This window comes from Hippocampus comes, unplaced genomic scaffold (genome assembly GCF_001891065.2).
Source record: "Hippocampus comes isolate QL1 unplaced genomic scaffold, H_comes_QL1_v1.1 scaffold903, whole genome shotgun sequence".
In the NCBI taxonomy this organism is placed as follows: Eukaryota; Metazoa; Chordata; class Actinopteri; order Syngnathiformes; family Syngnathidae; genus Hippocampus; species Hippocampus comes.
Window position 1 is genome coordinate 684 of NW_017805088.1, and position 21414 is coordinate 22097.

A 21414-nucleotide genomic window follows, 5' to 3' on the forward strand; every position below is an offset into this window, starting at 1 on the left:
ATACACCTGTGTTGCAGTTTTTGTTATATAAAGTTTTTGGACAGTATATTTTTGTATTTTATTGATTGTGTTAATTATTTTTGTCAACATACTTGCAGGTTCATTAAGGACATGTACCATGCTCATTTCCCAAATGAGGAATTTCTGTTATCAGGACAAATTGGACAGCGCAAACACGAGTCCGCACTAGAGAATATTTACTGTACTTGATAGACGGATAGATATATTGATTCATGATCAATGGACTTTGCACACAAGTGGGGAAAATTCATCACCCAATTTCAACACGCCACACTGAGGGGTTAGTCAACAACAGGAGGCATCTCTGTGCGAGATACCTCACAAACACAGCAATGGCGATGCTGCTCGAGACAAAAAAAAAAACCTCGGAATAATGCAGGTGTTGTCCGACCCATTGCCAGGCTGTAAGCGTTTTATTATTTCAAAGCGGTGCGTTATTTGTACATTCATCACAGGACGAACACAGCAGAACTACAGAGTATCACATGACTTGCGCCTCTCATTTCGTTCCAGTCAGACGAAGTCATCATGTGGAAAAGCACAGTGTGAAATCTTAGTTCAACTAAAAAAAAAAAATTAAGTTGAAATGGGCTAACCTTCTTTTTGTTTTTAAGTTCACTTCCATCCCACCTTTCCTGCTTGTTCAGTGACACATGAACGGATTGGAGAAGTGCTGTTTTTCCCCCTCAAACAAGTACTACCAAGTGCACGTGTACCGTTGGACGTGAGGATTTCCACGGTTGTTTCAAAGACACTGCGCCCCTCCTGCGGAAGGACTGGTTTAGCACGTTTTTAAAGCCCTCTTAGTGTGTGGACAGAGAAGCACGAAAAGCGACACCGAGTCATATGAAGAAGAGCGGGGGGTGTAGACCAGTGTTCTCCCATTGAGGCCTTCATGTATCAGTGCAGAAATCTATTGGGGGAAAAACGGCAAAAAGCATGTCCACTGCCATGTCATTAAAGGCCCAGCAACAAATGTTTGGCCAGAGCGTCTCATGTCAGAAGGACCACACATCACACACTGGCCGATGTCCTCTTTTTGACACTTCATCTACCCAAAAAAACAAACAAACAAACAAACAAACATCTTCACACACATGGTTCCCACAAAGCAGGCATTGGAGGGTTTCATCTGCAAAGTCATCCCAGTGCTCGTCCATGTCAAGCGAACATCTGCCCGGGACCGCCGGCGTGTTTCTTCTCGTTGCTGAGACGCTCCTGGTTCTGACGCCCCACGTTGTCGTTGGACTTGATGACGGCGGCGTAGTCGTGGATGCCCACCTCTAAGTTCTTGGCTTTCAATGCGGCCGTGTGGAGCTTCTCCAGGAAGTCCGGCATGCCTGGCAGTTCATGATAAGACACATTTGTCATTTTTTTTGGTTTGTTTTCCATGGTAAGCGTCTTATTTCTGAGTTAGAAAAATAGCCACCAAAATAACTACAATTTCACTAGAAATGACACAGACTCCTTCAGTAGAAAAAGCACAAGTACAGTATTGTAAACTTTTTTTTAATGACACTTTTATACCATCAACACAACAGATGCGAGATAAGATGCTCACCACTTGACACCATCCAGCTGACACAGTAACGAGGGAAGGCGGTCTGAGGGTCGTCACTGTACGTGAGCAAGTAGTCAAATCCATTCTGTCGACATCGTCAATCGAGAAGTAGTTTAGACAGTTGACTTTGGATTCCGCCACGTGAAAATATCAACGTTTTTAGCAGGACGCAAAATGAGCAGGTTCGACTCGAACCTCATCGAAGGACTTGTGAGGACGGATGACCATCTTGGATTGATAAGAGTGAACTCTCACATAATCCTGAGACTCGGGAACACGGGGGTGCTGCACGGCTCTAATGGGCACAGTGACAAAACAATAAATCAATCAAATGGATAGCGCCTTCGAGTACAGAAAATACGGTAATAATTATAATAATGTGTCCTTTAGTAATTGTTTCTTACCTAGACACGAGGATCATTAAGTTGCTTTCCAAGTTGACCTCATAGCGTCGGACATACACGTAGTCCCTGGAATACATGGGATACTGTGGAGGAAGAGTAGACATTATTTTAAAGAGATATTTGTGGTTCATAATCCGTACAGTGGTTTTCAAAATTTAAATGTAATGATCTTTTTTTTTTTTAATGTACCGATACTAAAATAGTGTTTTAATAGTTGCACAAAAGCCTTTTTAAAAAGTAAACACTGCATAAATGTGAGACAAACCTTTCTCAAAGATGAAATGCAAATGCATATGAACTAAAAAGTTAAATACAACTGAAGGGTATTTTTGGCAGGGGTTCTTTCTCGTGCCACGACCACACTGTGCGAGTTACCGAGTGAGCAGATATATTTAGAAAGTAAATCGAGAAGAAGGTGAAGGGGAACTAACGGGAAAGTGAGTAGCCCAGTGTACAACTTCTGAGCCGGTGTTGACGTCCCGGTCCACCACTTCCAGTTTGATGACCAGACTGTCCCACTTCTTCCTGTACTCTGTGTCCAACTTTGGCCAAAGACAAAGCAGCGGTCAGTCAAGTGTGGATCTATTTATATTACATAACATGGTGTTGGTACAAACATACCAACACGGATGTTAACATTGCCTTGGTGACAAACAGATTGTGCAAGAGGTGACTCCAAAAATGACATGACATACACGATATACGGTAGTTGGCTGGAATTGCACTGCTTTGGTATGTTAAACATGTTTACAAAAACACAACAAACATGCTTTCTGTCTTAAATACTGTACAATAATCAAAGCATACATTATTAACCCTTTCAGGGACAGCGGTTACTACAGCGGACAGCTTATGTTATCAAGTTACAGGGTGCATGAAAGGGTTAAAAAAAAAATTCTGATTAATGTCAATAAAAAAAAAAAAAACTGACATAAATTGGGTGTCCAAATACTGTTTTGTCCTCCTATCTGTGCTACTTTGTGCAAACGAGTATGTCTAACACGGACCTCGGGTCAGAGCATTAGGCCATTTCAAACTAGCGTGAGATCATACAAAAAGACATTTGTACCTGCACATTGAAGAACTGCCTTGGTGTGACGTCAGTGTATGAGCCCAACACTGCAATAAAACACAAAGAGAAACGAATGTTGACGGCGCAAACGGCACACATGCATCGCGAGCCACTTTAGTCATCGCTAACCTCTGTACTCGTACAGGTGACTGTCGGGGATCAGTCGCTTCCACACGCGGAAGTCCTTCTTCTCCATTACAACTTCCCAGCCGGGCTCCGCGCGACCGCTCGCCGCACCTGCGTATGCGTTGAGACTCTTGACGGCCTCGAGGGCCTGCAGCTCCAGCCCACATCTGCACAAATGTACAAATATTGCAGCATTGCAAAGTTGCGATTTGTACCGGCAATATGCAAACTCAGCAAGGCAGACGAATCTTACAACCCAGATGCAGAATTGATATCTTCTACTTTTATAAACATGACAGTGACATGTCTTGTTTCAAATGTAAACTTGCGCATTTTACTTGATTTGTATGTATGCAAATGTGTTGTTCTTTTTTTGTTTTTAAATACCTGAGTTCATACACAATGAGAACAAGTTTTGGTGGGCGATCACGGTTTCATCATGTGACTGAAAGAGTTCCCTTTGGTTGGGATGTCGGACTCATGTAGTAAAAGCTTCCAAACCTGTGCATTTCCTCATCTTGAATCTTCTCATTGTCCCACATGAAGACCCCTGCAAGGGCCGCGATCAGCTTGCCCGGGGAGGGATGCTTGCTCTGGAACCTGCGCCAAAAGCTGCCCACCAGGGTCCATCGGGTCCGCTCAGAGTATAGGTTGGAGTACAGCTCGGCGATCCGACACGCACGCCGCAGTCTCTGGCCGGTGACGAAGCCGCAGTGGTCCGCGAATATGGACATCAAACCTTTGCCTCTGTTTGCCGATCTCGTGGCGGTCCCTCCGGCGAGGACGCCCATTCGGTGGAGCGTGGATAGGAGCAGGCCCACAGCTTTGCCCAGCCACTGTGCCGAGCCTCGGCCGTCGTCCTCCTGCGCAACCCGCCGGAACGATCTGACCCCCGGAAGCCTGAGTGTCCTAACACTGACCTCGGTGGAGACACGGCGGGGCACAGAGTGAAACATGACTTGCTACGACCGTGGCGCGAGCTCCCAGCACAGGACAAATCCTCCAAAACTAGGCTAGCGAAGTTGCGAGTCAAAGTTTTCAACCTATAAGCACTAGGTGATTGTTAACAATAAAAGTATTGGGGCAGATTTAAGGTCGCAAATGTCCATTACATTATCGCTCAGCGAACACGCGACATTTAGCGTCAGCTAACGTTAGCACGACTTTTGCACACTTTAACGAGTTTAGGTTGGTCTGAATTAAACGTGCTACTACCTGTACTTGTACATATTATAAGAGCCTCGATTCCAACGTTAAATTATTCTAAATGTGATAATATCCTAGAGACGTGCACTGTTGCACACGTCTTGCATCCTTAGCAGCTCATTTGACCTCCTCTTCCCATCGTCCGGAGACACGCCTATCCGGAAGTTAAAAGGCTTACAACCTTCTAACATGTGTGCTGATTGGACAGGTCGAAACAATAAGGCGATTGTGATTGGTCACAATGGGAGTTCGTCTGAGTACAAGCATGTGCGTTTGGTCAAATACAATTTCATTAAACGACTTAATAATAACAAAATCCCATACACATACATTTAATTTTATGGGAAAGACTCCATCCTTTTTTGTGTTCATTAAAGATCAAACATATTTCTTTTCAATTGGGCATTGTTAAGCAGTAAATGACAGTCACAATAAAAGGTTTTTGTAATTAATGTTTTATTATATTTTGGGCAACACGAGTTGTACGAAAATGAGAAAACACATCTTAATGGGAAGCAGAGAATGGTTCAATCACAATCATAGACGTCTCGAATCAAATGAATGAACGCGATTAACAGTAGAACATGAATGAATTGATAGCCGGCGAATTTAGCGGCAGGTGGCGTCATTTGTCCAAATCATTTATCTGACGGGCAAACGGTGATCACGCATGGAAGTAAAATATATTCTGGAGCATGTAATTAGACTATTTAAATATTATTAAAATAAATAGCGAATGGTGTTTGTAATTTAACTTCAAATAGGTTTTTTTCCAATATGTTTTCATATTTTGTATTTTTACAATTTTTTTCTAGTATCCATCCCAATTTCCGCCATGTTTTTGAGCGCATTTTTCGAAAAAGAAATGAGCTTGTAAAAAACATTACACCATTTTGAATAATTTTTAATGTATGAATACATTTTTTGGAAAATGGATCAATAGGCTACACTGAATGTGGCTGCCCATCACTCATCAACTCTTTCTAGAGTTGTTTTTTTTCTTAAGTGCAAAGTGTGAGTACTGTACTGTACTTTTTTCGAGTGAAGTGCCTGTTTGTGAAAGAAGAGTTCTACTGTCAGCTTGGTGACCGTAGCGTGGTGATGTAGTTGAGGGGCGGGACGAGTTAAGCATAAAACTCCCCCACCCGCCAGTTCGCTGGCAACAGCGAGCTCACGCACGCGGTGGGGAACCGTGGTGAAATCGAGACGGTTCTGAAAAAAATAGACTGCTGTCTATTCGTGTCAATTTGCGACACGCACCAAGGTTCTATTTATTTATTTATTTTATTTATTCACTCTTAAGAGGCCTTCATCGGTGACCGCATTTTGAATTCTACGCGGTCACTCCCTGGCGCTATCGCAACGTTCCGGTCGGCGCGCGCGCCCTTCTAAATAGCTACAAGATATTCTTCAAACGAGATTTGACAACTGGAAGTGCGGTAAGTGTTTTTTTGTCGTGGCGATTAAAAGTGCGGGACCTGTTTTTCGTCCCCGTGTCAACGAGTTTATTGTGGGTCTTCGCTAAATTGTTAGCATCCGTCGTAGCAGAGCCCGGCGAATTACAGTACTTTGCTGACACGTTAGCTTCAATGAAAACTGTTGGTCCTGCTACTACTACTACGGGAACGCCGCGTCGACCTAAAAAAAAACCAAATTTGTTTGTCGTTTGACTACTACAGAGGTAGCCAAGATACCATTCGGGGGAATGTTTAAATCGAGTTGTACTTATTACTCATTTTTACGGCACAATGAAAGTGGTCGTTTGTGCTACGAGCAGTGGTGGCCATCTGTCCGGCACTTCGCAGGTCCTGAATGCGGCTCGGCACCATTTAGCGACAGCCACTTCCGTATGTCTGTACTGTATTTCCTTACGCGATATCGCGCAGAAATGCAAATAATGAAGACTGTCGGACAATTTACTTAACGTGTATGTATAGGGTGGAGATTAAACGGCCTCAAGTGTTGAGCCGGTGCGGTGAAGATGGCGGGGGTTATGAATGGAAGACGGACACGTGAGCGTGATTAAAAAAAAAAAAAAAGCCTCGGTCCATAGTCTCCCATTCCACCGCCCACACACGCAAAGCCGCCGGTCTAGTTGAACGCCCCGAGTGTCTACAGCCGCCTAGGGTGGGATTGTGAGCTTTATATACGTATACACGCACTTAAAAAGCCGGTTTGTGCGGCGCCTTGAAGCGAAAATGGCCACCCTGCGGCACTGTGCTTGTCTTCTGGACCGTCTAAAACGCTGGCAGTAAAAAAAAAAAAAAGCGATTGCTTTGATATTTACGAAGGTGAACGTGGGGAGAGATGGGCATGCGCATGTGAAATTTTGGTGGCGATCGAAAGTAGTTTTTTAACATTTAGGCATCTTAAGCTTTTTATACACGCGCACGAAGCGTTTTCGACTGCTCCCTCCCACATACAGTATAGTAAGACGTTTACAGCTTCAGGTTATTCCACACTCCATTTTGTGTTTTAGAAGTCGTTTTTTTTATGTTTTCGCCGGCCTGGAGTAACACTTATGTGAAGTATTTTCCCACCCATAAGTGAGCACATATTTGAAAAAACGTTACAACACACAACCATTACCACACACACACAAAAAAGTAGATTTACTGTAATATTGAGTTCCTCTCAGTCCACCCACAAAAGTATTTCGGGGGAGTTTAGTTGAACACAAAGCTATTTATTCAGGTGTTTGAATTACAATAGATGGATACGAGTTAATTGTACTTTCTATCATCCAGTGGAAGAGTATTTAATTGTTCTGCCTGTCACTATACATCAGTTGCATCATAGATCAACAACAATGCCGTATGTGTCGCGAATGCTTTGGGCCAATGAAGGGTAATAGGGTAATTTCCGATGATATACCCCATCTCTCATTGGGACGCTAGTTAGGAATTGCTGATCTAAAGCAAATTTCTCTCTGTTCTTTCAGGATGTTCCCTGCTCATCTGCTACTCTTACAGTTGCACAATGGCCGCCTCATCACACCGCGCACTAGCTCAGACCCAAAGAAACTGCTGCCTATTTAGTATAATTATAGGATAGCAATAAGCCCCATAAATAGGCACTCTATACCTCTGCTTTCTTGCCTGTACCAGTAAAACTGGTGGACCTTCAAGAAAAAAATATTTATTTCTTCATACCTCTAATAATTACTGTTTGCATATTATAGCATTTTTAAAAAAGAATAATAATGGTTTCGACAACGGCAACCGTGACTGCAATGGTGGTAGCGACTACGGTAGCGACGCATAGCCCCCTAACGGGTTACCTATGGCTGCTGATCATCGGCTTCATCATCGCCTTCATCTTGGCCTTCTCTGTCGGTGCCAATGACGTCGCCAACTCATTTGGCACCGCGGTGGGCTCCGGCGTGGTCACCCTAAAACAGGCTTGCATCCTGGCCACCATCTTTGAGACGCTGGGCTCGGTGCTCCTCGGCGCCAAGGTCAGCGAAACCATCCGCACGGGCATCATCGACGTGGGCATGTACAACGGTTCCGAGCAGGTGTTGATGGCCGGATCCATCAGTGCCATGTTTGGTGAGTATGTGCGCCTCGTCTTTGATGAAACCAAAGCTGACTGAACCCTGTCGACAAAGTGCAGATTGGCTCCCTTGGATTATGCAAGCTGCCGGCAAACCGCCTGGAAATAAACATCATAAAATGTTACCATCGCTGTTAACATAATATAGCCACAGATTTTTTTTTTTTTTTTTTTTTGTCTGGCCTTGTATGCTCAAAACATAACACACAAAGTGCTCCCTAAAATAATTGGCTTTCCACGTACCTCAATAATGACCAACGTTAAAATAAAGAAGCTTAGTAGAGGGCCCTTACTTAGTAGGTGATGTTTATAATAAACATGGCAGGTTTTATTTTCCAAAAAGTGTATTTAATGTTATTGTCAGCCACTCTGTTATGGACAGTTTGAACGTTTACACTGCGTTCAAATACAGCAAAAATGCTCTTCAAAGTTAAATATAACTGAACTCAGCGAATATTCTTTTGTGGATATAAAAAAAAAAAATCTGTCTCGATTGTCTTCAGGTTCTGCCGTGTGGCAGCTGGCTGCTTCATTCCTCAAGCTGCCCATCTCCGGAACACACTGCATCGTCGGCGCTACCATCGGCTTCTCGTTAGTAGCCCGAGGCCAGCAGGGAGTCAGGTGGCTCCAGCTTCTCCGTATCGGTAAGTCGCGCGTGACTCACGAGCAAGCTTTTCGAGAGCCTCAGTGTGACTTCGAATGGCTTCTGGCTGCTTTGTTAGGATAATAGGCTACTGTAACTGGGCGTTTTTGGTGTCGAACCTGGCCGTTACGGCTCTCGCGCACGGCAGGAGTTGTCGCCAAATCCTTATTGTGTCCATCCAAAGACGGTTTTAGGCCCATCCCCTCCACACAGACGCAAAAAAGACGCCGCGGGGTCTAATTACTAATGCTGGCGGTAACTGACGTAACCGGAGATACTGAGCAAGCGTTTCCTGTTTGTAACCTGATGGGCGGCAGTTGCTTCCGAACAAGTTGAGCCACTGAATCACTCCAGATTCGAATGGGGAAGAGTGGATTGAAATGACACATTGTTGCCAAACATGTAGAGACTTTTTTTTTTTTTTTTTAATTGCGACTGAGGTTCTAACTGGCCCGTTTGGTTTATTTGCAGTTGTGTCCTGGTTTCTGAGTCCCCTTCTGTCCGGTATAACGTCTGCTGTGGTTTTCTACTTTGTGCGCGTGTTCATCTTGCACAAGGTAAGTTTTTAAAATGAGATCCCGGCGTGATGTAAGAAGGAAGTTGTTGTTTTTTTGTTTTTTTTTCCTCCTGGGCGTGATTGAACTGCAACCGCAAGTGGCTGGTTGTGGTTGTCCTAAATGCGATTTTTCTCTCCTGGCAGAAAGACCCGGTGCCGAATGGGTTGAAGGCCCTGCCTGTGTTTTACGCCATAACCATGGGAATCAACCTGTTCTCCATCATGTTCACTGGGGCTCCGAGTGAGTGTCACCGTCTCGTTGACATTTCTCTCCGTGTTTGTCCTTAGCCGCAGCTTAAAATAACCACCCCCCCCCCTTCACGCAGACTGCGGGGTGCCCACGCATATTCCAGACTCCACCAGACTGTTGATCCTTATAAATGTGTTTATTTGAACATGTTTTTTTTTTTTTTCTCGGGGCTTTCTCGGTTGCCAATGGTTGGAAGCGGGGTCGTGGGCGGAATGAAAACGTTAAAAACGGAGCGCAGCGGGCAGATGGAAATAAGAATTCACTTAAGTCTTGACGTCACTGTCTGTGGCCTTTCGGACACGAAGAGGAAAAGAGAAGTAACGAGGGTGTTGTCATTGGTTCTATTTGTACTAGCGCTTGTAGTCTACGAGTTGATACGTCACTGTCTCTGAATAACATGTTGCCCCTTTTGAACGTCAAGAAACACGTTGATTAAACGAGCAACTTTTGCTCCTTTTGTGTTCTTCTCTCTGCAGGGCCTAACAAGATGTTAGCTGGCCTGGGCCATTAAATGGTGGCTACAGGCCAGAGTAGGACCAGATATGGTGCGCTGATGTGCACGTACACATCAGCGCACTGAGAGGCGATCACTTGTGGGTTCCGTCGTAACCCACGAGCCTGCTTAGCCAGGCGCATTCTGTACAATTGTCCTTGTACTTGGGTTAAAAAAAAAAAAAAAAAAGGTGGGCGAATGCATTTTAGACACATCAACAAATGCCTATTGCATTGTCGGTCAGACATTTTGCCACTTGGTGAGGAAGCGGCGATTGTATCTTGAAGTGGGCAGCAGGTGTGTTTTCCACTTGTGGTTGTAGCCAAGGAAGGATAGTACACTTTGGTTTCCTGTGATAGGACTCTGGTGGGGGGGTCTTCAGATGGTATCGGAGCGGTGCCGTAGGATACCAAACATGCCGGATCACATTCCAGCACTTAATATACACACGCCAGTGGCACAGACCAAGTCAGCAAAGCCATCGCAGGGCATGGCGGAAGAAGGGGGGGTGGGTCCAGCTGCCCATAAGCAAGCTCAAGGAGGACTTCACTAAATATATCACGAAGCTTTGTTCATGAACGAGAACTCTACCCCGCAAACAAACGCGTTACGATTGACGGCGCAAACGGCGATCAACAAATCCTCTTGTTTGCACGCCAGACAGAGCCGAGTGCGTGTCTGGGTCAGTGTCATTGTGAGGGGACAATCTGACCCTTGCGCCAGCCTCCATTGGTTGGGGGAGCTCAATGTGTTGAGCTGAGCGGGGATTTTTCTGCCTGAGGTACTCTGGAAAAACAAACGCCCCTCCGCGTTTGGTGCTGTGGTGACACTGGGCACTTTTTCTCCTCAGCGCTAAAGCGGCAAACAATCGGTCAAGTCACCCACGCGTCGGTGAATTATCACTCTCGCTGTCACTTGTGTAATTAAAGTTGGCGGCTCACTGAAGGGGGGGGTGGAGAGAAACACTCCATGCAATTGGGCAACGTGGCCCACGGTGTGCGGAGGTTTTCGAGGATGGGCGTGGAACGCCACCGTGGTCAAAATTCCATTTCCTGCGCAGTCCCGTCAATTCCACCTAATGGCTGCGGTCGGACTGTTTTGCCGGATGCCTGCAAATGAGTCACGATGACACACACGCGCAGGCGTGAATTAACGTCTAGCCCCCAAACCCACTTTATTTTTCAAGACGGCTATTTGTGAACATGTCATGAGCCGCGTGAAGGGCGGCGAGCTCAGCTGTCGGCCGAGCCGTACCCCTCTGGTTATTCTCCTCAGGCCACGCCCACTCTCCGAAGGGCGCGTGTATCGCTTACATAACTGAATAAACAGCAGCGAGGTGCTTCTGCGGTCTCATGCTGCGGCGTAGAGATCCACTGCGGACTCTGCCCTCAAACTCTTTATCGCTTGACCTCGCTCTATTTCTGTTTGCTTGTCTTGTGCTAAGCTTTTTTTTTTCCTCTTTTTTTTTGGGGGGGGGGGGGGGCAGCAGACATCTTGCTCCAAAAAATTACTTTGTGCCCGCGCGCTGCACCAACCCTTGCTGCAGTGTTGGCATCAAAGTGCTCTTCTTGCTCCGACTCCCCCTTCCCTCTCACTCTCTGTGGAAATGTCACCTTTGAAGAGGAACTCCTCGGCACTCTGCTCTTGTTAGGCTTCATGCTAACGTTGTTGTTTTTTTTTTTTTTTTAAGATGTTACATAAGTGTTCACATCAAGGGGGTACGCGTGTTGGACTCCAGCTACAGAACACCGCCAATGGGTTAATATTGACATACAGAGCACGGCGAGGGCGCGTGGCTCCGTGTCAATGCGACACCGCCGCGGCTCAAATCGGAATCGTTCCGTACCGACGACGCATTATGTGATGATAAACACGCTAGTGGATGGGCACGCTAATTGAGTGAACAGTTTTTGGAGAGCTTATCCACGGAGGAGATTGTGCCTAGCCAAGTGGTGTCTGCCCCGACGTAAATAACGTCACATATAGCCTCGAGTGTCTACGACGGAATGCAGTCAGGTGGCCATCCCTGTTGAACGTCAACACCTCAAACGTGCAAGCTGCCCACAACGAAAGGTGGCGCCCGCTGCCTGTTTAAAAACTTGCCTTTTTTTTTCCTCCCCCCCCTCCTCCTCCTCCATTTTGTGCGTCTCGTTGTGTGCGCCCGGTGGTCCTCCAGTGCTGGGGTTCGACAAGCTCCCCTGGTGGGGCATCCTGCTCATCTCGCTGGGCTGCGCGCTGCTGACGGCCGTGGCGGTGTGGTTCGTCGTGTGCCCGCGCCTGAAGAAGAAGATTGAGCGTAAGTGGAAGTCGCCCTGTCTGCCGAATCGCGAAAATGCTTTCCTCGCTGACCCCGGCGTTGAAAGCTCTTAGCTGGTTCAAGCGATAGCCACTGGGATAGTTTACTTTTTCATCGAGTTACTGTTTTTTCATGTCAAGTGCCAGGCAAGTGGAGATCGTAGTGATCTAAACGAATTTGCCTTGCACATGACTGTCTTAAAAAAAGTTGTTGTTGACTGTTCAAGTGTTGACACCACATTTGCAATGCGCATTTGTGACCCGACCGACCGCCTCGGGTCAGGCCACAGCCGGTTTTGGATGACACGTGGTGGCTGCATGCATAGTCAACAACACACGCAGAATATTGGCAGGCTGCGTCCACACAGACTGGCAGCTCCTGGGTTTCATCTGACCTACTACTTGTCCACAATCTTGGAATATTTTTTGCGTCACACCAATTTTTTTTTTTTTTAATTGATCTCATTAAATGGAATCTATTTATTGTATTATTAAAAATATTGGTATAATAATCACTTGTAGAAACTACTGTTTTTTGGAATGACTTAATGACTCAACAAGTAGCTTCTATTCCTTTTAGTATTGACATTCAGCGCTTAATAACAGAACATTTTATACACACGCACCTCCGATACGAATGACCTCGCCTCACGGATTCATCAAAGACGGAAAAAAATAAACATGTAGCCCTTGAGCACAACCTTTTCCCCACTCTCGCCATACCGTATCGCGCTATCCGCCAATGTCATGTGAGACACAAGACGGCTTTCATAAGGGAAGCTGGAAGCGTTAGTGTAAATACGCATCTGGTCATCTGATCCTTAAACAGTTTTTTCCCCCCTCGCTTGGTTATGTACTTATGTGAAAGGAACGCGACGCCTCACTGAGTTGTGGATGTTTGGACGAGTCCCAAGCGAGGTCTCACTCCCAACTCTCCTCCCCTTACTAGGAGATATCAAGTCTTCCAGCCCCTCGGAGAGCCCCCTCATGCGGAAGAGCGAGCTGAGGGAGCCCCACTGTCCCATCCTCAAACACACCGACAAGGAGGCATCGCCGCCGGCCGCCGATCAAAGCGCCGCGGCTCCGCCCCCTACCGAGGAGCGCCGCGTGGCGTTCGACATCGGCGACGGCGACGAGGGCGACGCCGTCAAAGAGCGCAAGGTGGCCTTTGACGTGGGGGGGTCGGACGAAACTGAGACGGAGTGTAACAATGCAAATGGTGGTAAGTGGAGGGTTTTTTTTGGGGGGGGGGCAGTGGGACTTCAAAGACCCTGGAGAACTGTAAAAAATCTTTAAAAGTCAGACTAGAAGGGGGCGCACGAAACTTTACAGTGCTTCTCTTGGGTACCCCCCCCTAAATGAATGTCTCAGAGTGGACCTTTGTGTCTTGCGCTCCAGTCCCCAAGCAGCACAGCAACGGTTCTGCCACCGGACCGCATCAGGTCCAGTTCACCAACCGGCCGGCGCAGGTCCCGAGCAACGGCTACAGTCAGTACCACACGGTTCACAAGGACTCGGGCCTCTACAAAGACCTGCTGCACAAGCTCCACCTGGCCAAGGTGGGCGACTGCATGGGCGAGAGCGGCGACCGGCCCATCCGTCGCAACAACAGCTACACGTCCTACACCATGGCCATCATCGGCATGCACGCCGACTTCAAGCACAAGGACGGCGACGGCCAGGATGGGGAAAAGGCCCCCGGGCAGGGCCAGGACAGGAAGCGCATACGCATGGACAGCTACACCAGCTACTGCAACGCCGTGGCCGAGCACGCCGCGCCCGAAGGCCTCGGTGAGGACGACGTGGCGCTGGAGATGGGCAAGGAGGACGCGGGTAGCACCCAGAGCTCCCTGGACGAGGACGGACTGGACGCGGACAAACCCGAAGTGTCCACGCTCTTTCAGTTCCTTCAAATTCTCACCGCCTGCTTCGGGTCCTTCGCGCACGGAGGGAACGACGTCAGGTACGGCATCGGTTTGTCGCGGGGTTGACGCGTTGCATCGAAGACTCCGGCGCTGACTTTTCCCATTTGGGGTCGTGCAGCAACGCTATCGGCCCGTTGGTGGCGCTTTGGCTGGTTTACATCACCGGCAACGTGATGTCCACTAAAGCCACGCCCACGTGGCTGCTGCTCTACGGGGGTCTGGGCATCTGCATCGGCCTGTGGGTCTGGGGCCGCAGAGTGATCCAGACTATGGGCCGGGACCTCACTCCCATCACCCCCTCAAGGTAACCTCCGCCTCCCTTCTACCAACATGAGATATCATTGGGGTGGGGGGTTGTTACAGTACCTTCTCGAGTCTGGAGGATTGCGTTTATCCAAAGTCCAAAATAATAGTAGTTATGCAATGTCACTTTGACTATTTCCGACAAAAGTTGATTGATTCATCAATATATTTTTTCTATTAATTTACCTAGGTTGTAAATTTACCTTAATAATTTAAAAAAATGTCAATAATTTAAACTAAATTAATTTCTCATTAAAAAAAGGTGATACATCTCAGTCTTGATAAAATAATTGGTTGGCTGTCATTGAAAATGGGAATTTCAACAAAATGAATAATTATGCATGTGCATTTAACAATTGATGAAATTCAGTAAAGTGAATGGATAGGACAAAAATATATATATATATTTTTTTTCCTTGAACATTTCCCCACCCCCCCGTGGCCTCCAGCTATCCCCGATTGAGCGGAATGTTAGGATATGCATCGAAAAAGCCTCGTTTTGTTTACCTCTTCCCTCACGTCCACAGCGGTTTCACCATCGAGTTGGCCTCGGCTCTGACCGTGGTGGTGGCGTCCAACATCGGCCTGCCCGTCTCCACCACCCACTGCAAGGTAGGCTGCGCTCCCGCTGGATGTCGTCAAGTGTGGTCGGCTCCAGTAAACAGGAAGTCGGCTAGACTCAAGGGGAATTTTTCTTGCGTCAGGTGGGCTCTGTGGTCGCCGTGGGCTGGCTGCGCTCCAGGAAGGCGGTGGACTGGCGTCTCTTTCGCAACATTTTCATGGCCTGGTTCGTCACCGTGCCCATCTCGGGCCTGATCAGCGCCGCAATCATGGCCATCTTCATCTACGCCTTCAACGGCACCCTGTGAGCATTCGGTCCCCTGCCGGGAAGAAGAGGGAAAAGACGACGACCACTCCGGCGCCCACCGAGAGGGGAGCGGAGATATAAGAGGTTCATATATCGCTTACCTCAAGCCAACAGAAAAGGATGAAAAAAAAAACCCAACTCTGTGTTTAACGGGACTTGTGGTGTAGGCCTTTTGGTTCATGGCTGCATCATGTAACAGCCCACAATGTGTTGCTAGATTCCAGCTGAGCCTCCCATTGAGAGGAAACTCTTGCATTTTTGTTCTCACCCGCTTTTTCATATCTTATTCTGTCAAAGGCAACAACTCGATTTTCTCATACTTTTTTTTTTGTACTTTGCAGTTCTGTAAATACAACGGTGCCGTTTTAACTGTTAAAAAAAGTTAGGAAAAGAACAATTAAAATGCAGTATTAGACTTGCAGATGTAAGTTTTCTGTTTCAACAATGAGCTGGAGGTTGGCATTGGCGCAAAAGCAGAAAAGCGCGTCAGTGTTGTGTGAGCGCGATTCTATCAGATTTATTTTAGATCAGGCTTCAGGCATACTTGGGAAAGTGAGACTGATGTATTCATGACATTACGTACAACTAAAAATCCCAGTTGAGGGGCTGCTAATCATCGAGAAACATTTGATTCATCATATCGGTAACGATAGACGAGAGCGAAAAGCAAATCGTGCATCAAAGCCGCGAGGGTGTCCACAAAGAAATACTTTGAACGACACTCTTCACTTTTCATTTACGCTCAAAACCGAGGAAGGTCAAGTGCTAAAAATGTTGAAACATATGAAGCAACCTAACAATATCCGCTTTGTGTTCTAGGCGACAAAGCAAATGGTTCGTGTGACATTGGACCGTTTTTCTTGCGCGTGTGACCATGTTCAATGTTAAGAATATGCCGCGAGCCAATAAAAAGCGAGGTGCGGAAAGTAATTGGGTCACTTTGCCGAATAAACGCGCCTTGGGAAGCATCCGTGCAGCTACTGAAACACTGAACAATATCGTTACTTGAATTGGATGTCAAAGAAGAATGTAGTTTTAGCTTGATGAGATCAATCTTTTGTTACATTTACTCGAGGGTGTCCAACTGCTGGTTTAATCCCCCCCCCCCCTTCTCTACCGCAATCGAATAATGTGTGGTGGATTTGAGGACGGATGTGTTGCATTCCACTGGTAATTTGCGTTTTGATCATTCTGCCCGTAATCTTTAAATGCATTTCACACTTGTACATGCTCTAGTTGCCTTAAAGTGTTTCATTTGCTCTTTAGGTACCAAAGATTTTTTTTCTTTTTTTTTAAATACATATGAACACACTGAGCCACAATACGGATGGAAAAAAAAATTAAAATTGAAGAAGCAATGATGTGTCTAAGTTGTTCAATAAAAGTTGAGTTCTAACTCTGTTTTTTGTTGTTGTTTTTTTTTAACTCCTTACATGGATTAGAAATCGGAAAATTACAGCACAGTGATTAAGTGGTGAGCACGGTTCCGGGTTTGAATCTTAAGCCCAAGAATGTGTATACTTACCAGAAATGAACAGCTTAATTAGCCTAAATGTGTATAATGACATGTCCAACTTAAAATATTTACAAAAATTCCCCAGTCAAACTTCACACGGTTTCCGGAACTTGTAATGAAGTTGTCGGTAAATTGCCGTGTCCCTTTTACAAAGCCGAGAAGACAAGACACAATATTGTTTCCTTTTTTTTTTTTGTTTAATTGGGTTGGCGTTGCCCCTCTGTAAAATTGCTCCCATCCAAATGGGGTGCGTGCTCTCACTGGAGTTCTTCTATTAGGTGGGAAAAGAACACACACACACACAAAAAAAAAGAGGTCACTGACCATTATTACGATGACTCACATTCAGCTTCCTGTCGACTCACAACTCACTCGGCAGGTTTTATTCAAACATGTGCACTAACGTGTTGACTAGTTGTCTCTTACCGGCTTCAACAACGCCATTCATTCTCTAAACACTGCGTAAAGTAGCACACGCAAAAATAGATGCAGGATAAATCCAGAACAATAAGGAGCGGGGTGGCCTTCAAAAAAAAGAACTGTCCTGATTTGTGCCCTACATTTCCAAGCCAGTCCGAAGATCTGCAGCATTCCCACTTGTTTTTGGCACTTTTCAGTAAGCAAATTGTTAAAAAAAAAAGATGAATACCCATAAGTGTGGTATGTGTAAATGTTGAGGTCTCAGCCAAGGTCTATAAAAGGCTTTGGACTATTTTCAGCTGACCTAGACTGGCTGTGTCCAGTTTGTCCCAAAATGTGCTGCATTGCATAAGCTCACATTCTCTCTCGACCTGACAGTCACTTTTATTGCATGCACGCGTGCACAAAGGCTGCGTTGATACGTCGGCATGGGTCAACGGGACAGGCCGCGATTGCACAGTGAGATGTTTCAACCATTAAAAAAAAAAAGAGGCCAGAGCTTTGCATTCCCCAGCTTTGCACCTGCAACTCTTCTAAGGCTAAGCTACGTAAAAGGTAACCGACCATTATTACGATGACTCACATTCAGCTTCCTGTTGACTCACAACTCACTCGGCAGGTTTTATTCAAACAGGTGCACTAACGTGTTGACTAGTTGTCTCTACCGGCTTCAACAACGCCATTCATTCACTGAACACTGCGTAAAGTAGCACATGCAAAAATAGATGCAGGATAAATCCAGAACAATAAGGAGCGGGGTGGCCTTCAAAAAAAAGAACTGCCCTGATTTGTGCCCTACATTTCCAAGCCAGTCCGAAGATCTGCAGCATTCCCACTTGTTTTTGGCACTTTTCAGTAAGCAAATTGTTAAAAAAAAAAGATGAATACCCATAAGTGTGGTATGTGTAAATGTTGAGGTCTCAGCCAAGGTCTATAAAAGGCTTTGGACTATTTTCAGCTGACCTAGACTGGCTGTGTCCAGTTTGTCCCAAAATGTGCTGCATTGCATAAGCTCACATTCTCTCTCGACCTGACAGTCACTTTTATTGCATGCACGCGTGCACAAAGGCTGCGTTGATACGTCGGCATGGGTCAACGGGACAGGCCGCGATTGCACAGTGAGATGTTTCAACCATTAAAAAAAAAAAGAGGCCAGAGCTTTGCATTCCCCAGCTTTGCACCTGCAACTCTTCTAAGGCTAAGCTACGTGTTCAATTTATTTCGATTTTTGCAATAGTACTGTGTCAGTATTGGTCACGAGGTACTTTATGCAGGTTTAGTGTCGGATTTTGACATCAGGACAACACTCGGTGGGATTTTTTTAAATTTGGGGAAAGTTTGGTGGGAAAGTTTGAAATTTGAAATAAACTATTTTATATATTTTCCAAACACACTTCACATGATGTAGACACTGTGTGTGTGCGTGCGCGTGTGTGTATACCTTGTTCCTTGGTTGAATCCTTGCCGTCTTCTACACAAAGATGAGGGGGGGGAAAGGCCACAATATTAGGTACACCTCCACAAGTGGCGTGCCTCAATACGTCCGGTGGGTCGTCTCGGTGTTTTGACTCAAATCGTGTGCGCGCGGCTTTTGATGACGTGGGACAAAAATGTCAAAAATTGTTACACTGGATGACAGCGCGGTATTTTGTTTGATAGCGTGGCGTCATTTCTTGCATTACGCTGTTTTGTGTTACGTAATAGAGTGTAGTATGAGGTCATGCCGTGCCGTAGTGTGAAGTGTGGTGTTGTATTGCGCTACAGAACGTGATGATGTGTCAGATTACATCGTGTTGTTTTGTATGGTGTGTTTTCTGTACTTATTTGTGCGCCATATGACGTTATGGTATGTTTTGTGTGCTGCGCCACGTAGCGTAGGTATGGTGTCGAACGGATGTTTTGTACCTGCACGTGTTGAGCATGTAGCGAGCGTGGGCTGGCTTCGCGTTGTAATGGGAGAGCTCTCGCGCGAATACAACTGACAGTGTGTGAAGATTGAATTCTATTGGGGGTGTGCCAACATTTTCTTGGCACTTTCACCTCGCTTACCTGAAGTGCCCTCTGGGCGCGCGGGTGTCGGCTGCCGTTGCTCTGAAGGGCGACAACGATGACATGACATCATTTCTAAGGACCGTTTATACTCTATAGAGTCGAGTGTGCGCTTCCCACCATCTGCCGCCATCTCCTCCGAGGGTCGACAGTTCGCACCTGCGCCGAAAGATAACAAGGTCATGTCGTATTTCACACTCGTGCTCGACTTCGGACTTAATGTGTGCGCGTAGCATCCCGGCACGTGTTGCACTCACCTGCTGCGTCGCTCAAAGTCTCACCTCGCACCTCCCCTGTGGAAATAAACGCACCGGGGACACTCAGTGGAATCGTACGGCCGCTTAATATGATGCTGCTGACTGTTCTCGCCGCTTTTCTTGACCTTCACATGATAGTAGCTTGTATTTATTATATTATTCATACATAAGTCGCCAAGCCACGGCGCTCCAGCTGTGGTGAAAGCCACAAAATAGATAAAAGATGGATTGTATTGTGGCTTCTGGAAACAAACGTCTCTTTCATGGTACAACTGCCGTTCACATCTGCGGAAAGACGACTTAGTGATGCTCGTAGAATTGTTTTGCTTCATGCCGCACTGCCTATTTGTATAGAATTGCCATTCTCGTCTGTGTATACTGTATTCTTGCCGCTGCTCAAATTCAATTCCGTACCGACGGTGCCGATTTATGTACGATTCACATGCACGGTACACGATTATTTTGGAGCTGCACTTGCCTGCCGCATCACGGACTGAATCCTCACGATACACTTCCACTGCGGAAACATCATCGGTGACACTTATTAGACATACGCACACTACTTATTAGTCAGGTGCTAATATTCGAATAGATACCAGATTCATCCGTAGCCGCCTCTGTTCGGAGAGTTAACACAAAGCACAACGTTATGACACAAACCCGGACCAGCCCATCAAGCGACGTTGGCAGCTGCACTTACCAAGGTAGCGCCCGTCTTCACCTCGCTTCTCTGTAACTAGAAGACAGACGCCGCTTGAATTCGACGTAGTCACACAGTAGTACATGTTTATGTTACAATAATAATAATAATAATAATGAATCAGATTTTTCTAGAATCGTACTGTTCAACTGAACGGCGTCGTTCTTCTGAGCAGCCTCAAACTCCAGCTGATCTGAACACACGCACAGAGTAAAATAAGACATTAATACCCGATATTTTGCTTTATATGTGCGTTAGCGTTATTATAATTAGCGTTGCGATGTAGTTATGAACACCACAAGGCATAATGTCACTCTTGTATATTTGCTGCGATAACTTCAAGTATTTTACAACAGGGACAACAGATTTATGTTGCACTTCATTTTATATCATTGTGTACTATTTTTTTGAAAAATCATCCTGTGGCACATTTGACAATAGAAGCAGCAAATGAAAGGCTATGAATAAAAAAGGCAACTCACTGACATGTCAAATATGAAATGTACGTCACCTATTTTCCGCAGTTCTGTCAGCGCATCTGCAAGGAAAAAAAAAACAAAAAACAATGGTCAACAAGGTCAACATGTAATCAACTTTATTCGATCAGCCTCGATTTTTATTTTTTTTTATCATCATACCAACTCACCGTCATGACCCCTTCGGGCCTCCACAGCAGATTGCAGCGAAGCCGAGAAAGCTATAAGGCAAACGCAAAAGACGTGAACGCAATTCAAATACAAAGTGCCCAACTGATGATCCGAGTTTGGTTGCCGGCGTCTTACCAGACTGGAAAGATGCCGCAGCAAGGATGGCAAGAAGTGGCGTCAGAAATCTCATCTTCGCTGTTTCCGCTCGTACGTGTTGACAAACAGCATCGACGCTCTTATATGTCCTCTTGAGGGCCCGTCACATGTCCCGCTTGGATTCTGGTACCATTGTTTCCCCCCGCCCGGACCCCCCCTCACTACCTGAGTCACATCAGCACAACAGACTCATCCTTATTCAGATGCTCAATGGACGCCCATTGTTCGGACTTTGATCACATGGGCCTTGATGGGGGGAATAAAAAAAAAAAAAAGTGGGCAACGACGATGGTGATCAGTGAAAACAATGTTTATTTCCTTATGAACATTTCAGATTTAATTTGGCGGATTTCGATTTTTACTAAACATCAAATAGGTGAATTGTAAACAG

At 46.0% G+C, this 21414-nt stretch overlaps 2 protein-coding genes and 2 long non-coding RNA genes across 6 annotated transcripts; 1 reads left to right on the forward strand and 3 right to left on the reverse strand.

Annotated features, from left to right (window-relative positions):
- Positions 1 to 399: 399 nt before the first annotated feature.
- Positions 400 to 4530, reverse strand: stard7 (StAR related lipid transfer domain containing 7). Its single transcript, XM_019865391.1, has 8 exons — positions 3686 to 4530; positions 3188 to 3351; positions 3056 to 3105; positions 2418 to 2528; positions 1987 to 2069; positions 1778 to 1877; positions 1583 to 1667; positions 400 to 1361 (listed from the first exon to the last, which is right to left on the reverse strand). Exons 1-8 carry the CDS (start codon positions 4138 to 4140, stop codon positions 1183 to 1185), a joined length of 1227 nt encoding a protein of 408 aa, XP_019720950.1. The 5' UTR covers positions 4141 to 4530; the 3' UTR covers positions 400 to 1182.
- A 335-nt stretch (positions 4531 to 4865) lies between these two features.
- Positions 4866 to 15693, forward strand: slc20a1b (solute carrier family 20 member 1b). Of its 3 annotated transcripts, XM_019865388.1 has the most exons (11): positions 4869 to 5829; positions 7332 to 7941; positions 8449 to 8589; positions 9060 to 9145; positions 9289 to 9385; positions 12064 to 12183; positions 13132 to 13404; positions 13581 to 14145; positions 14226 to 14411; positions 14938 to 15022; positions 15115 to 15693. In XM_019865388.1, the coding sequence occupies exons 2-11, from the start codon at positions 7593 to 7595 to the stop codon at positions 15277 to 15279; spliced, it is 2067 nt and encodes a 688-aa protein (XP_019720947.1). In that variant the 5' UTR covers positions 4869 to 5829; positions 7332 to 7592; the 3' UTR covers positions 15280 to 15693. The 3 variants fall into 3 exon arrangements, with proteins under 3 accessions (XP_019720945.1, XP_019720947.1, XP_019720946.1); XM_019865386.1 differs by having other exon boundaries at positions 4866 to 5829; positions 14938 to 15693; XM_019865387.1 differs by lacking the exon at positions 4869 to 5829 and having other exon boundaries at positions 5836 to 7941; positions 14938 to 15693.
- On the reverse strand, positions 12007 to 15029 carry LOC109513151 (uncharacterized). Its single transcript, XR_002167668.1, has 2 exons — positions 14918 to 15029; positions 12007 to 12164 (listed from the first exon to the last, which is right to left on the reverse strand). It is a non-coding gene; the product is annotated as an uncharacterized LOC109513151 (long non-coding RNA).
- A 687-nt stretch (positions 15694 to 16380) lies between the features above and the next one.
- Positions 16381 to 19471, reverse strand: LOC109513150 (uncharacterized). The gene is made up of 4 exons (XR_002167667.1): positions 19384 to 19471; positions 19264 to 19305; positions 18656 to 18685; positions 16381 to 17065 (listed from the first exon to the last, which is right to left on the reverse strand). It is a non-coding gene; the product is annotated as an uncharacterized LOC109513150 (long non-coding RNA).
- Positions 19472 to 21414: the final 1943 nt, after the last annotated feature.

Bases quoted from the DNA above. Each gene is read 5' to 3' on its own strand.
- stard7 (XM_019865391.1), bottom strand. From the start codon at position 4,140: ATGTTTCACTCTGTGCCCCGCCGTGTCTCCACCGAGGTCAGTGTTAGG. The intron at 3,352-3,685 runs GTTTGGAAGCTT...ACATTTGTGCAG, and splicing joins CAAGATGAGGAAATGCACAG to ATGTGGGCTGGAGCTGCAGG. The intron at 3,106-3,187 runs GTTAGCGATGAC...GTTTTATTGCAG, and splicing joins TCACCTGTACGAGTACAGAG to TGTTGGGCTCATACACTGAC.
- slc20a1b (XM_019865386.1), top strand. From the start codon at position 7,593: ATGGTTTCGACAACGGCAACCGTGACTGCAATGGTGGTAGCGACTACG. The intron at 12,184-13,131 runs GTAAGTGGAAGT...TCCCCTTACTAG, and splicing joins CCTGAAGAAGAAGATTGAGC to GAGATATCAAGTCTTCCAGC. The intron at 14,146-14,225 runs GTACGGCATCGG...GGGGTCGTGCAG, and splicing joins CACGGAGGGAACGACGTCAG to CAACGCTATCGGCCCGTTGG.